This window comes from Meleagris gallopavo, chromosome 2 (assembly GCF_905368555.1).
Source record: "Meleagris gallopavo chromosome 2, MGAL_WU_HG_1.1, whole genome shotgun sequence".
In the NCBI taxonomy this organism is placed as follows: domain Eukaryota; kingdom Metazoa; phylum Chordata; class Aves; order Galliformes; family Phasianidae; genus Meleagris; species Meleagris gallopavo.
In genome coordinates, this window is record NC_139405.1 from 695,001 (window position 1) to 711,844 (window position 16,844).

The following is a 16,844-nucleotide window of genomic DNA, read 5'->3' on the forward strand; positions in this document are numbered from 1 at the left end:
CACCCTTTGTGCTGTGTTCTACAAGTGCCGCGTGCGCAGCACCTCATGGCCAACCACCCACCTCTGTGGTTCTGTCTCTTGCTGTTCCAACTGTGACTTTGGGTTGAACGCTTTTCTTTTTTATTTATTCATTTATTTATTTATTTATTTATTCTTTTTCATTTGGTTTCTGTGAAGCTTTCCAGTTGTTCTGTCGTCTCCTTGTGATGGCATCATTCATTGCCTGTATTTCGCCCTTCCGAAGGGGGAGCTGGGATGTAGATGGGAAAGGTTGCGTGTCACCTATGTATGAAAAGAGAAATGACCACTTCTCTGAGTTAAAAGAGGAAAGCTCAATTTTAGCCCCAGCCTGGAGGAAGGGAGACCAGAGTGGGGCTGCCCAAGGGAGCCGCAGGTTTCTCTGTGCTACCTTTCATGTAGGCAATAGTCATGTGCCCCATAGAGGCTTGAATGGGGCCATGTGTAATGCACGACTAACACATGGAAGGGTGGAAAGTGTGCCTTGATGGCGATGGCTCTTGTGTTGGGCAGCACTTGGTTTGCACTCAGCTCTCCAGGAGCACAGTCCCATATCTGCAGCCTGATATCTGATAGCTGAAACTGAAGCCACAGAGCCACAGTATTTCCCAGTGGTGCAGAGCCCAGGCACAGCACAGCCTGTGCTCCAGGAACCTCCGAATTTCTACATCTCTGTACGTGAGAGCAGTGTTTGGTAGCACCGTTGCTGCCGATCATAGCTCAGACTCCATCCGCTGGAGAGGAGGAACGCATCCCTGTGGCACAGACCCATTGCCATTAATATTTAATATTCTGTAAATTGAGTGATTTATAGAATGAAGGCATTGAAACAGTATCAGGAATTCAGGCTACAGATGTTTCGTATTTATTATGTTTCCAAGTGTGGAAACAAATACAGGAATAAGCAATCCCATGATTTTGCTTGGCCTTGAAGGCTGTGGCTGTCTGATGAAATACAGTTTCAGAGTTTATTGGAGTGCAGAGTTTCTACAGCAAGCAAAGAAATGCCAGCTGTTGCTACAGCTCGTGCGTGCTCCGGTTGTATGTTTTCCCCCATAAATGCTTAGAACTGTTTTTGGAGGCTGTGTGGGAAGGTCACAGTACCATGCAGGAGCGTGGTGCAGCAGGCAGAATCACAGCCAGGCACCACAAGTGCAATGCAGAGCCACCGGCACCCACTGTCCTGTGCTAGGATGGGCTCCCTGGCCCTGAGTGATTGCGGTGTGCTTGGCCCCTGACACTGCCGCAAGTCATACTGAAATGGGTCAGATTCAGAGTAAACAGAACTAACGAAAGGTTTTCCTTTGTGAGGTGCAGCCATGTGCTGTAGGTCTGGGGCAACCACCCCAGCACACTGGGGGGATGTGGCTGGTGGGTCTTCCATAAAGCCCTGCAACAGCGCTGTAGCTAAGCTCCTAAGCATGATCAAATCGATTCCCATAGAAGCGGTGACCCATGCACTGGTGTGGGGCTCGTGGTGGCAGTGCTCTGGGTGCATCTCAACAGGTGGTGAAGGGTCAGCAGCGCAGTGCTTGGGGATAGCTGTGCGGAGGGATGTGTGCCTGTGCTGGGAGAGGTCAATGAGGTGTGGGGATCAGTGGTGAGGCAGGTGGGCTTGGTCTGGCTAGAGTCTTAGCAGAGAGCAGAGGGTCCTGGTTAAAGGGTGCGGGACTGGGGGCTACTTTCACCCCTCGCTGCTTAGGAAAGACAATAGGGGCAGGAGTTGCACTCTGGTCTGTGTCACACTTGTCCTCTCCTCTGTCCCCATGCTCTCCAGGTGCGGTGTATCCCCCCAGCTGGCGCGGTGCCCAGGGAGCCTCGGATGCCTGGCAGTTTTCGGATGGAAGTTCAAGAGCACTTAAGTTTTGAGAGGAGATGAAGCGGGGCCAGCATCTGGCAGTGCACGTGTCTGGAGGCGTCCCCATCCTGTGGCTTGCTGTGACCCGCAGCACCCGACGTCCCGCCAACGGCAGCGTCCCCCAGCTCCTCCAGCCTGCAGGACTGTCGTATTTATATTTTGTAATAGAGTACAACACTACTTTTGTTCAGTTTTTGTTTGTTTATTTCTTTTTCTAAGAACAAAAAAGCAAAAATGCCTACCAAGGTCGAGGGCTGCCCAGGGTCTCTGGTCCTGAGGAGAGGACTCTGCCCTCATGTTGGCCCTGTGTGGAGGACCCGGCTCCATGTGTGTCTCCATTTCCCATAAAGTGCACCTCACGTTATGAGTTACAAATAAAACAAAACACAGTGTGGATCCATGGCAGGTGGGCAATCACCCTAATAAATGTTGGAGTTTTAGGTTTTGTTCGCTCTTTCTTTACTTTGCCATTAGTGGCCAAGGGCAGTGACCACGACTGTCGCCATGCACAAGAGTGGTGCTCCATCCCCACAGGGCTCACACCTGGCCCTGGTGACCATCCTCACGCTCTCTGCTGCTGCCCATGTTGGACAGACCAATAGCTACTGCTGTTATCACATTTCTGCTGTTAACCAGTGTGCTTTGGGGTCGACAGGATCTGTGACCTCCTTTGTTGTGTCACTGTTGGCAGTCAGCCCCCAGCCGAGCCCACGGATTTGGGGCAGATTTGATGCGGGTGAAGCCCAGCCCTTCCCTTGCTGCACTGCTCCCTGTGCCTTGCCTCAGGTCACCACTCCACAGAGCTCTCCTGCGTGCCTTGCCCCAAGCGTAGACCCCAGACAAGGACTTCACTGGTTGGTTCCCAAGTGCTTTGTGGAACAGAAGATAAGTGTGTATTTTTGTGCTGTCTTGGATGGGATTTATGGGCTGTAGCTCCCCAGGACTGTGCTGTGAAGTGGGAATGGAGAATGAAGCAGCTGTGGGTGGAGGATCAGAGCTTGCTTGGGTACCGAGCTGGCAGACTTAAGTCTGAGTCGGGCCAGGTAGTCCTGGCAAAATTGCTGTAGGTACCACGGCTTTGCCTCTTCTTTGCTAGGTTCTGCTCTTGCTGTTTTGTTGTGAGCTGCACTGCACTGCTCCATCCGCAATTTGTGCTTCTGGCACTGGCTGCTCCACAACTGCTGCTCTGCAGCTCCCATGTGGTGCTGCTCGACTGTCCCCAGGGCTCTGTGTGCTGAACAGCTCCTGGGGCTGCCCTCCAGCTCCATTTTGTCTGAGTGCAGGGAGAACCTGATGATGTGCTTACTTTGTGGTACTGTTGGAGCAGCTGCTCTGTGCCCCGATGCAGCAGCATGGTGTGGTGGGCTCTTTCTGTGGGCATTGTGTCCTGCAGAAAGGAACCATGCAGGGCTGGGAAGGACACCGGGGAGCAGCAAAGCATGGCAGGGAAAGGCAACATGCATCCTTGGGCATAGTGTGCAGGGTAAAGGAAAGCTGTGAGCTGTGTTAATCTGCAGATGCTGGGCCACATAAACAGTGTGTCTGCTTTCCTGAGGTTCAGCATTTGTAACAATCCAAAGAAGAGCACAATCTGATGGCTGAGGGCTCATCAAGGGGGGTAGGGAACTTAGCTTTGATTTTTTTGGCTTGAAAAGCTGCTTTCAAACATGGGGGATTTTTGTCCATGCTGTATTTCATTTCTAAGCCCATTTTACTGACACTAACATGCATGGAAGTTCAAGTCTCCTGTGAAGTCTAACCCAAATTTTGCTTTCATGATAACGCACATTTTGGATTCAAGGAATAGGTGGGTTATGGGCTCCTCACAGCTCAGAGCAGCAAGCGGGCAAGTGGCAGTCAGGTGGGCATGGCTCTCCAGAATGGTCCAGTGAAAGACCAATACGCTGCAGGCAGCCACGCTGCAGCCCTCCTGATTAGAGGGGCACCTCATTTGCTTCTGTTCTCACTCTCTGCTTCTTCTCCCATAGAGTTCACCTAGCAGCTGTGGATGGGTCACCATTTGGGTCTATGTTGTACCCAATCCCACTTCCAGGTCAACAAAATCTTGCTGCCTTCCATCGGGTGCACCCTGATCATGTCTCCTCCAGGAGCTGCCCTCTCATATTCATCTCCTACACTGGTCAAACAATACGTTATTCCTTGGGAAAGATGAAATTATGTTGGGGAAGAAAAAAAAACCTCACAAAAAAACCCACAAAAACACACTCAAAACTCCCACTCCAAAATGGTGGCCCTTGTTCCTTAATCTTGCTGGGTAGGGCTACACATCTGGTAGAGGCTTGTTTGTTGCAGCTCTTACTTTTATTTCATCTTTAGTGATAAAGCTCAGATGGTGGGAGAAGTGGCTCCAGGGTAATTTCACCTGGCCTGTCACGAGGAGCACTGCCCAACAGATGATGGCCAGGCAGACAGATACATTATGACCTCACCAAGGCACCTGGGTGGGTTGTAGGAGCGGCAAGCTGCGAAGCCACTATGTGCCATGTGCCACATGGACATGAGGCAGGCTGCATGAATGGGTGATGGCGTTTTCATGTGGATGCCACCATCCTGGTAATGAGGGGGACACTGCAGGATTGCTCTGGCCCTGATGGTGGTCCTGTGGAGAAGCTGACACCCTGTGGGTTTCCAGTGGTGATGTACAGAAGCTCCCACTTTCTTCAAATGTCTGCCAATGCATGTGTCTAAGGGCTATACAGGAGTAATTACGGGCCTCCCGTTGGTGGGATATGTGCATGCAAAATGAAGGTTGTATTTGGCTTCTAATATTCAGATCTATATTCCATATTGTGTTGATCAAGAAAACCAACTCAGCCCTGCGCTGAAGAATGTGATGGACTGATGGCTTTCAGAAACGTACTGTAAATTGAGGAGGCTAATAAATACTTGCTATTAATAAAAACAGGGCTACTGCCTTTCCAGTTATTGTGACATTTTACAGCATCTTTAAATTTAAACAGCACAAGAAAGTGACGATGCCTTTGGACCTTCTCTCTCCTGGCGTGGCCTCAGCAGCACTCAGCTGCCGAGGTGCTGGGAGAGGTGAATGCACTATGAGAGGGGCTGGGAGGGGCATAGGAGCCCGTCACTGGGGCAGCGGAGCCCATCAACGAGGCAGTGGGTCCCTGTGCCCATTGCCAGCTGGGTGGGAGGACCGGGTATGGCTGTTGGCTCTAGATAGGCAAGGCCCAGCACCTCTCCATGTGAACAGGTTTGCACTGGCCTTTAGTACATGGTGAATACTTTTACCTCTTCCCGCCCACAGCAGCAGCACCACACTTACTGTGCCAGGCTGTGCTGTGCACCTTCCAGCAGCCTCTTCCCACTGTGGGCACAATTGCTGCCTGCCCTCCCGGTACTGCCTGCACCTTCCCATTGCAGCAGGAATTACAGGGACGGGCAAAAGGCATACCTGGAGCAGAGCCCTGCCATTTAAAACAAGGTGTGGAGGCGATGAGTGATCATAGCCACGTCAGAGCAGGATTCACAACATCGCTCCTCACAGTGTGTTGGGGCACCTTGCAAGCCCAGAGCCCACCCCAGAACCATCCCTGCCTGCAGCTCCCTGCCTCGCTTGTCTCAGATGCAGTTTTGGGGCTGCTGGGAGAGTAGTGCTGGACCAGGAGAGGGGAGGCAAGGGCTGGTGGCATAGGGAAATTATGCATTTTCTGGACTTGCTTATTTTCTCCTGTGCATTAAACTTTACTTTAATATTCCAGTGTCAGTGTTCTATAATTAAGCCAAATGTAAGCAGTGGAAGACTTGGCATGGTGCAGGTTGGGGAGGACTGGTCACGACCCAGCTAGAGCTGGGCACCTGCTGTGGCCAGGACAGCTCCAGCCTCTTAAAAGTGATGCTGGGAGCACAGGAGAAGGTCATCTTAAAAATCACATTTGTTTGAGGCATATATTGAGCTCATGAGGGAAAATCTAGCCCCTGAGAGAGAAAAACTAAAGAGCTGAGCCATAAAGCAGTGCGATAACATCCTTATTATAGGATGCAAATTAAGGGGCCCAATTCACTTTAAAAAAGCATACTGAGTATTTAATTTCTCTAAGGGGAATACCTCTGAAGTTGGCCCATGTGTGGGTTTTTTTTTGTGATATGTACTTTATATTAAATAAAAAAAGAAGCTGGAATGCAGGGGATCGAGCCCTGCCCAGCACCCACTCTGCGCTGTGCTCGAATGCAGGTATTTATGGAGCTATGCACTGTGCTGATGGGGTGTCATGGGGTGGCTTTGCCACAAGGCATATGGCACTGAACACTTCTGTGTAAAATAAAGCAGTGGAGAAAGCCCAAAATTCTGATGAAATGGGCAAGCTGCAGTCATCCACCCATAGATATTGCTTCAACATTAAAGACTTCTGGTTGTGGTAGCATCATAGAATCATAAAATGGCTTGTGTTGGAAAGGATTTCAAAGATCATCTAGTTCCAACCCCGCTGATGCATGCAGGATTGCCAACCACTACATTAGGCATTAGACCAGGCTGCCCAGGGCCCCATCCAACCTGGCCCTGAACACCTCCAGTGATGCGGCATCTACAGTTCCTCTGGGCAGCCAGTTGAAGTGCCTCATCACCCTCCTCCTCTAAGATGCTCTCAGCGTGTCTTCACACCCTCACCCCCCCCACATCCAGGAACTTGTCCACTAGCCCAGGCATTATCAGATGCCCCAGCTTCTCTCTGCCAAACCGCTGCCCGTAGAGGCAGCCATCTGTGTGGGAAAGTTCTCCCATGCCAGTCCTGGGCAGCTGTGGTGGTTTCATAGCTGTGAAATGGGGAAGGATGTTCTTCTCCCTGTGGTGTGCAGTGATGATGCAGAAAGTCAAAAAGACATTTCTGTGAGGTGGGGACCAGCAACCCATGATAAGGCCTGGCCCCTGCGGGATGAGCTACGGACAAGTAGCAGGTTCTGCCTGTAACAGTGACATCGGGCACTCCTTGACGTGTTGTTCAGCTTCTGTCTGTGCCTGTCAGTGTGGTGGGTTTGGCCCAGCAAACAGCTAGAACAAGTGAGTGCTGCCAGCCAGGGTTCTTGTGGATTGGTCAAGGCTGAGCAAATGTTCTCAAGGTACCCTTCACAAGGCTTATTTTTGACATTTGCTTTTTCTCCTATGGGCAGTGTCAAGATCCCCTGCTCTGCTGTCACCCTGGAGATGAGCAGGATGAGCTCAGGCTGCGGTGGTGCGCATGGGAGCTGCCTCTGCTGCTCCCCATCCCTGAGAGATCAGTACCTTTGATCTCAGCACATTCCCACCTCTGTGGGTATCACAATGTGCCCAGTGGACAACTTGGGCATTGTCATCAACCTTCTGCTGCTTGAGACTGCAGGGGAAACAGTGCACATCCTACACTTCCTGTGCTGCCTTATGGGAGTTGGAGGAAGGGGATCTATTTTTCACAGCACTTCTTTCCTGCTTGATGGAAATGAGTCAACTGCCAGCTGTATATGTTACCTCTTGCTAGGCTGCTCTGCAAGCATACACCTCTCAGCCTCGTGTCTGCATCCTCTCCTGGTGTAGCAGCGAAGCCACAGTGATGTTATTACTCCACAGCTGACTGCCCAGGCACCCAGCTCCTGCCCCACAGTCACCATGGGTGACCAAGCCCCTCCAAGCCTACAGCACAGCAGCAGAGGGATGCACCTCCAGCTTTTGTTTAAGTGAAAGTGAGGGAGACTTAATCTTAAAGAATATTTCAGCACTAGTGAGAGACCAATGAAAAAAAATAACTTTCCCTTGGCATGCTGCCCTCTGCCTGTGTGCATTGTGCTTCTTCCCATCCCAGGCTTTCTGCTCAGCAATTACCTCCTGTACATTCCTCTCTCAAATGCTGCCAATGAAAGCCTTCAGAATCCCAGACTCTGGATACTTTAAGCTCCGGTGAGCGATGTGCATATTGCATATATTTGTTAGAGAAGAGTTGGTCAAGGTGTTGCACACTCATCTCCCATAGTTTATGAAAGATTTGCAGCATAGCACAGTGTGCTGGGGCCAGGTGGAGAGACTTCAATGTGCTGCAGTCTCAGAGGGGAAAAGGAATCCCTTCCAAGGCTTAGTGCTGGCTCTTCCCTCCCTGAGGTTGGGCAATTCCTATCAAACAAAAAGGGTACCAGGAAGCTCCTGTGGACAGATGCCTCAGGCAAACAGAAGGGTCATCAGAAAAAGCAGTGATGGTGGCTAGAATATCAACCCTGGGGGAACAAGTTTGAGCCTGGGGCTGGAGGAGCTCAGCCTTCCACCACCTGACCCAAGACCCATGAATAGGAGGGTTCTTGGTGTTACAGAAGGGTTTCTGATGGTGAGTAGGATGAGGATTCTTGTGTTAGCAATGCAGCCACCCCCCGTAGAGCCAGATATCGATAGGAAAGACCAACAGTCCTGCATGCTGCAGAGCTGCCTTGCAATGTGAGGAAGCAGAGGGTGTCCTGGCCTGGGATAGTGATCCAGCACAAGGGAGCATGAGGTGCTTTGGGATGGCTTTGGCCTTCCTCTCTGTGCATGTACCCAACGTCAGTGCTGGGATGACTAGAGGGCTCAGGATGAGGCCTGTCCGTTAAGGTACCATCCTGACTTCTGCAGGCCCTCAGCTGATCTCATCGAGTCTCGCTGGAGCGGCTGTGGACTGCACCATTAGTCTGCTGCTTAATGAATATTGAAGTACCGTCTTGCAATGGTGAGGTGTGTGACACAGACGAAACAGAATTTTTCTGCTGAAAGCAACCCTCCAAGTGTTTGGTGTCACTTTGCTGGGGTTTGCCTGTGCCCCTGTCTCTGAACTGAACCAGGAAATGGGGATCTTGTGACTGCTAAAAGCTGCGCCATCAAATATATGAATGTTTAATATACAACAACAAGTCACATAATGAATGTCCAAATGAATTATGCTTTCTTCAGATTTCCTTTCCAAGAGGCACAGGAAACATTGGTCACTTCAACACAGTGAGTAGCCAGGCAATTTTATTGGCGTGCTCTATTGCGAGGAGATTTCATTTCAGGAGGCCCAGAAACCAATTTTGTCTTCTGGTGGCTGTTCCATTTGTCCCTTTGAGAAACTCTGTGAGATATTTTGAGATCAGGAAAGAGACTGTACTGGAACCCGAGGAAGGCTCTGTCATACAGGAGGGCAGGACCAGGCCCTAAACAGTTCTGTCATGCCATGGGCACAAGGACCTGCTCATTTCAGCCACAGAAAGAAATCACTCATGCATGTGTATGTAGAGGAAGCCTGAAGTGAAATGCGGCTTTAGAAAGCAAAGGTCTAGCGGAAAGGAAAAATCCAGGTTTTATCTATTTTACAGAAGACTAAAATGAATGATTATGTATATTTTATAAGAATATTTGTTTTGCTTATAGTCCAGTATTAAGAATACTTTTTTCATAATAAGCTCATGTCAGCTCCAATGTGATTTCCCTGTAACCAGAGCTTGAAGGATGCCTTTGGCAGAAAAATGACCACACTGCTGCCTATCGATAGGTCTCTGTGGATGGACATGAGGCCAGAGTTGGTGGTGTCCTGCCTGGCGGCGCTGGGCCCGGGCTGCAACACAGAGCTGGTGGCCGCCAGCCGGTAAAATGTCTCTATGACAGCCAGCCATTAATTATCATCCTTTGAGCCTAATTCATTCATCCCTTTTCCTCTCATGCAGAGGGACAGAGAGGGCTGAGAGCACTTGGGGAAATGTAGGCATGATTCCATATTCGTTATGCAGCAAGCGCTGCCTGTGACTTTGTTGGTTGCAGTGGCTTTAATTGAATTGGCTTGCCAATAAAGCTGTTGTCATTCAGTAAGTGAATTTGTTGTACTACTCGCACCACAGCTGCTGCATACAACCAGGCATTTCCTGAAGGCAAGCCAACCTTGCAATACCCTGGCTGGAGTCTGATTGTTTTTTCTTCCCCCAAACGTATCCCCACGGCCTTTTGGGTGCTGGTCCCATTCAGAGAAGCAAACGTCCCAGCAAGGCCACAGGGCACACTGCGACCCCAGGCAGTGGCTGCAGGCTGCATGCTTGCAACGCTGGGGACCAGTTGACCCTGTGGGTTTTCAATTACTAGTCACTGACCTCTGTTACCCTGCACTAGCCAAGAGAGAGCTTCATTGTTCCTCACTGTGAAAATAAGTACAGAATATGATGGATAGTATATTTTGTCAGTCAAGAACTTAGAGTCCTGTTAAGAAGTCTAGCAATATTGATAAAATAAAGCAATGTTACAAGTGGCATTTATTATGGAATATGTAGGCTGTTGGGCCAAAAATATTCTAATCTTCCACTGTTTATAAAACATTAGGGAAGGAGAGGGGAAGACTGCTTGATTTATAGTGACTGTAAGGTGATACTGAGATGAAGTAAGTATTCAGCAGAGAAAGTGTCACTCCTTGGGTTTAGCACATGAGATATGCATACTTGCCATAGCTGAGAATGCAGGATACAGAGCAGCACAGTGGTGGCCAAGGACCAAATGTTTCATTCTTTTCCTCAGGAGCCGAGGCACACACCTATGCCTGAGTACCACCACTGCTCAGCTGCTCACTGGGGCACACCAACCTGCATTTTATTCCCTTTGAGAAGGGGGGAAGAAATCTGGATCAGTTTCAGATGTTGTGGCTCAGTCCCAACTCTGAAATTAATAAATTACTTCTCTTTTTCTTTATGCTGCATTGAACTGGGTGAATTATTTTGAGAAACAAGTTTTCTTATGAGATTTTTTTTATAACCTCACATTACCTTGAAGTTCATTCCATCGGATTTCTTCAGATTCATACTTACTGTAGATTATTTTTAATGCACTCAAAATATGGGTAGGTGGGAGTTCTCTTCTCAAACTGGACCATGCTCAGATGGATGCTTAACATACACTGAAAGAGCTGAAGTAGTGTTTTGTGTGTCAGTGTTACATGACATGAATCATAAATTTGAGTAAATAAGCTGGCAATTAAACTGGGGACAGCTGGCAGTTAAACTGGGACATGAATGTTCCTTTCTAGACATCCAGTAAAACACTCCACTCCATATAGATCCTGCTGTTTGAGCAGTGAATCATAGAGACACACTAAAATTGACTGATAATGGTAAAAGTTTCCTCGATTTCAGTTCTGGTAGATTGAACCTGTTGCCTTCAGCACCGGGAATGTGTGTGTGTAGATCTATAGAATTGCTTTGAAAAAGGCTGTGGTGCCCATTTCCAGCCCAGGAGGAGCTGCTCTTCTGTTGGGTTGGGAATAAATGCACACCAAGGATAAAGCTGGTGGTGAGTGATCATGAGTGCTGTAAGGTTGAATCTGTTCCCTCATCCTTTCTTGGGATGTTAATCCAAAATGAAGTCTCTGAGATCTGCACGACTCTACCACACAGGGGAGTTTGTCCCCCTTCTTGCTATCCCAAAACTTGGACCTGGGGCATGCCCAGCCTTTTGGGTTGGATACTATCTGCTGGACCATCAGCTCAGCTGGGGACAATTCTGGGGAGATCCTAGTGGTGAGCAACCTGTGCTTGGGGTTACTCATAGCAACCTAGCGTACCTTGAGTACCATTCCTGCGGTGACTGTGTCAGCCACTGACAGATTGATGGTGGCTGTCACCTTTTCTCCCTGCACACCTTCCCACTGCTGAGCAGGACACTCAGTAAGCAGTGGCAAGCAGCCAAGATAAAAGTTCATGATAACTTCATATCATCTTATGTTTGTGGACTACAACTGTATTTTTTTCTTATAAAAAGAAAAAAAAAAAGAAAAGAAAAAAGAGAACATTAAGAGCTTTTGTATGCCTCTACCTCCTGCATCATTAGAAATTAACTGTCAGTATTAAGAGCCATGTACTTCTCGATTTATTGATAAGCAAATTGGCTCATCTTTATTAAGAAGGGTAGTATTTTTCTTCTGCACTCCTCATGTTCATGGTTTAAGAAAGTTGGGCAAGCAACTTTCTTAAGTGACCTTCATTTAGAATGTGATTTCTGCATGGCAAACACAAATAAAACATATTTTCTCAAAGACTGAGGTGAACGATTGGGAAAATGGGGAGTGATGACTTCTAGAAAGCAGAATCGAATGGCTGGGATCTGGCCTTTGAAACCAGATCCTAGAAGAGCCATGAATATTGATTTGTAGTAGGTCCATGTTTATTTTTCTTTCTCCTTCGCAGGCACTGCTTTTGCCTTTAAGTTTAGTAGGGTAGGCAAAAGAAAAAAGTTCCCCTGGAAGCAAAGGGAGGAAGAGTGTAGTGAATTGATGGTCAGATTGCAGAACCAGGTTGTAACTCTTGGGGTGGTTTGAAATTTGAAGTAATTTTGAGCACTTTTAGCTCACTGACTATGCCAGCTTAACGTTTTATGTGCCAAGTTTGTGTCAAAGTTGAAAATGACTTTGAAAATACAGAGGAAAAAAGGAAGTATTTTTTAGCTGTTAGCTCTAGCAGAAAATGGGTTTTATCTTAGAATGTTTCTGGGCATTAACCACTTGGTACCAGCTCTGCTCAGTACCAAAAGAGCTTGGATGCTCTGCACTCAGCGCTCAGCAGTTGTTAAAGGTGTAATTAACTGCGAGGGTGGCAGAACAGCCCAGGGATGTAGTTTGCATTTTGTGCAACTGAAAGTAACCTTGTTGTTCAGTATCATGGCAAGTAAAGCTTGAGCAGGGCAGCAGTGAGTGTTGATGAGGAGTTTTGAAACAGCATGAGAATAAGTTTTATTACAGCATGTCACCTACTGAAACCACAGAGCTGGTGCAAGTAATCTATTAACAGAAGGCTTCTGTGAAGGTCTTTGGCTTTTTAGAGAGAATTAAGGTTTGTTTAGCAAATACTTGCTGTGCCAAAGCTCAGAAGTTCATGCTCGTGGGCTGCTCACTGTTAATACTGCCTCCAAGTGCAGTGTTGTGAGGGGTACAGTTGGTACCTGTAGCTGTGGGATAATGTCCTGGCCTCAAGTTTCTCCTGTATTGGGCACCATTTCCAACCTCCACTGCCTGGACTTGCAGTTCTGTGCCAGCAGCAGGGTGAGTTCTCCCTGCACCAAGCATTTGCTTTGCATGCACGGGGACTGCCTCTTTGCTTCACCTGGGCTGTCAGCAGGGTCTGGTGGGCTGTGCTGGGTGCTGGTGCTGGAAAGGACTCTGGTGGCTGCTGTAGTTGTACGTTAAAAGCTGGATACTTGAGGGGAGGGGTTGGTTCAGGGCAAGCTCTGTACTGGGATAAGTGTAACTTTACTCCGTGCAGCATCTTTGTAGGGTTGGGGATTTCAAGTCTTGCTGTGTGCAAAGGTATGAGAGCTGAGGAGCTTTGCCTAGGCTCCTATGCTTTCAAGTCCCAGGACAGATTTTGGAGGAGTGTTTCGACATAATTCAGATTTTTTTCAGTCCAGCACATCCTGCAGAGGAGCAAAAGAAATTGCATTTTAACTTAAAAATCCTGCTGTCAGGTTTTTCCTCTCTTCCATGGAAAAAACGGAGACACGCAGAGCTGGTGACATGACCAATAAGCCTGCACCTCTGGAGCTGAATTCAGAGTTGATTTCAAATTCTTTAAATGAATTAACTTCCACAGACACAATTTCTGATAGGAAATACTGTAGGCTACCTCACAGAAATTCCCTGAAATCAATTTTTCATAGTTCTGAGTCTTTGCAGAGGAAAGACTAGCTTGCAAGCAGGGTTGAATTACTTCTGTCACACACCAAGGAGTGAGATCCTTACAGATTAGAGGGAAGAAATCACTTGAAAAATTAAGCAGCACATTGGGGAAAGCAGTCCCACTGTTCTTTTCTCCACTGACCTCCAGGTTTTAAAGTCTTCAGTAGGAAAGGAAAAAGCACCTGGAGGCTTGCTGTGAGCGTCCCCCTGCTCTCTGGGTAAGCAAAGGCAGGCCCTGGTCAGTGTCAGTCAGATGCCCATCTGTCCATAGTCTGCTGGGCAGAGACTGCTGTTACATAAAATACTTTGTACATTGCTGAAGGCTAGTGCCTGAGGTCTCCCATGGTCTTAAAGTCACTGATGATAGCTTGTAGAATTTCTTCCTGCAAGGGATGTTTCTCTCTGCTGAAGCAACTCAGTCCAGGTCCCACCTGCAGTTCTCATGGGCCTCTGTGAGATAGGGAGGTGTGGTTGTCGGGCACGGTCTCTTTAATGAGTTGGTCTGATGTTAGTAGCTCCTGTTGGGCTTGAGACTGTAGTGAAACTGTTTGCTCTTAATTTTTCAATGCAAAAAAAATTAAAACTTTTAATTTTTTAAAACAAGTATTATTTTAAATAATTTTAAATTAAATTATTATTTGGCACATGTATATGACATAGGTGCACCTTTCAGACCATAGCCCTGTGATAATCTGAGTTTGATGCCCTGTGGTTCAGGACATACCTGCTTGAAACCGATGTTTGCCCTTTTCTAACACCTTTCTTGGGTGGATCTTGGGGGTCTGATGGGAATCTTCACTCACCTGTGCACTCTGGCAGTGGTAGCCATCCCCTATTACTCATCTTTAATTGCACCAGTACAAAAGGCAGATGGTTTCTTCATCACCATTTAATTTACTTGGTTGAGAAAAAGAAAGAAAATGCATGATTGCTTGACTAAACTGGCTAAGCCCTGGTCAGTACCCAGACCATAGTTGTTTTTGCCCAAACCTCTAGAAAGAAGAGCTCTGTGCTTACTGTGAGTGCAGCTAATTCAGCCCCAGAATTTGCAAAATATGGTTTTGAGTAGCTGAGAAAATGATTTGGGAGATAAAGAATTGAACTATGTGTAGATGCAGAGTGCGTTTAGCAGGCGGGTGTGTGTATCTGAGTAGTGGGATGACAATAACTCCCTACTTGTATTTGTATAAAGATTATGCACTAAGGTTCTGATCCCAAACCCTTGAAGTTGATGAAAATATTTCTGTTGGCATTAATGGATTTTTCTTCGGCTCTGCAAGTGCTGAGTGAGTTCAATGAAATCAGAAGTCAGAACCTGAAAAGAATGTGTTTAGTCCAGACAAAAAGGAGAGGGAGGGGAAAAGCCAAGCCAAAGCACCAAACAAATGCAGTGCAGATTCTCTTCTAAAACTTTATCTTCTGTTTGCTTCAAAGTGCAGTAAAAAGGTGCTTTCCATATTACAAAGCTTTTCATGGAGACAATGCTTGCTCTGAGCAATTCATTTTCGGGTGATCTCTTCCAATTTGCTAGTGATCATTGAGAAGGGGGAATATTCAGTGTAAAGCAACCAACCTGTGTGGAATTCACAATGACTAGAAACCTGCAGCTGGAGGTAAAACTGAGTACTGTGCTTTACTGAAGGCCTTTGCATGAGCTGAGTGCTGGTCTTCCCAGTCCAGTTCCTCCTTTCATTTAGAGTCATCCATACAGTTACATTGCACTGCATGCAGTGGAAGAATGGAAAGCTGTAGTGGTTGTGTCGAAGTTGAGATGCTCTAGATTTACTGTGAAATGAGAAAAACCAAACCCATAATAATAATCACCCATAGACCTGAAAATATTCTACAAAATACAGAACAGCATCGTGATGCCTGTGTTGCTGAGGAGGACATTGCGACACAAATTGCCCCAAGGTCCTCACTAGGTCTGAACTTTCCAAATCTGCCTTAACTCTGAGTATACTTGCCCCACTCCCTGCTGGTGCTAACGGGCTGAACAAGTGCAGACAAACCCTGCCTGAAACTGCTGCCAAGCCTCAACTTAGCAGCTTGCCCAAGTGCTCAGACGATAAGATTTGTCCTGCCCTGTTTTGAGAAGGGATTTGATGGTTGCAAAACATGTCACATTGACTAAAAGTTGTTACCATCTGGTGGCTACATGGATGGTCTGGTACTAATGAGGACATAATCTGAGGCAAGTTTCTAGTGGACAGCTGTCCTTTCTTGCTTTCTTATGATCCTACACTTCACTGTACTGGACACTAATTGGCATCCTTATTTGTGGTGACTAGATATGAATGGCCATGGAAGCATTTTCCACAAGAAAAAAGTTATGGTGTATGGATGGGGTAATGAGAGGAAATCTGCCTTTCCAGCAGCTGCACTGTATGTTATACGTGAAAACTGAATTTCAGGTTTCTAGCAATCTTACATGAGTCTTGAACAGCCTGAAGAAGGAATCAAAGGATGTGAACTATTGTAGATGACATAAGAAGAATAAAACGGAGTTTGGCTATCCCCTTGACACAACTCCTCCCACATGTCAATAGGAGCCTGCTCCAAGGTGCTTTGTCTTTTAAATGCTTGTCCAGAAAATGCAACTTGCAGTGGAAGGTCTCTGGCTTGCATGTAGATCCTCAAGGGATATGCTTGCTGAAAATGATGGCACACCCCAAGGACAGAGATGATTAAAGCTTGTTTATAGCAGAACAAGGGCTCTGGCCTGGGAGAGGTGAACTCCCTTGGCTGAATTTCTAAAGAAACCTCATTCCTAATGGTGCAATGTGGTTTGTTTCCTTTCGTTGCACCACATTACAGTATAAGTGTGGCTGCTGGCTGAGGCCTCAGGTAGCTCATGTCTGACCTGTAATTCTTTGCTGGCAAGTCATTTCTGATTGCAGGTAGTTTTAGAGTTGTATGCAGTTCCTCCTATCTCCCTTCTTATCTCAGCCATTCTATACTGACTTACAACTCTTCTTAAATTTGAGAGGAGCAGTGCAGGCTGTGGTGGTGATGTGGTGTAAATGCCTGTGTTTATTTTGAGCTCAGGTCAGCAACAGTGGTATCTCAGCCTGTTGGAAGCTACTTGGCTAGCTCACTATCAGTGAGTGGTCTTAACACTTTCTTAACATCGGAATACTAAATTAAATACAATAATAAAAAGCATTATTTCAGTTGTGGAGCAGGTGGAGGGCTGAGGCCCACAGAAAGATGAGTTTCATCTTTGTTGTCAAGACATATGTTTTATTAGCAGTCCAGTTTGATCCATTATCTGGTCTGTGGAGGCATGGTATAAACGTGTGCATGTTGGTCAC

General features: G+C 47.2%; 1 protein-coding gene across 4 annotated transcripts in view; it reads left to right on the forward strand.

Moving 5' to 3' along the window:
• The window catches only part of BCL11A (BCL11 transcription factor A), a 59,034-nt gene extending 56,718 nt beyond the window's left edge, over positions 1-2,316 (forward strand). For all 4 annotated transcript variants that reach the window (XR_014881721.1, XR_014881723.1, XM_085218460.1 and 1 more), the window contains exon 4: positions 1,796-2,316. Coding sequence is in view for 1 of the 4 variants with exons in the window: in XM_085218463.1 (XP_085074589.1) it covers positions 1,796-1,887 (92 nt within the window). In the remaining 3 variants the exon portion in view is untranslated. The remainder of the gene's footprint in view (positions 1-1,795) is intronic.
• Positions 2,317-16,844: the final 14,528 nt, after the last annotated feature.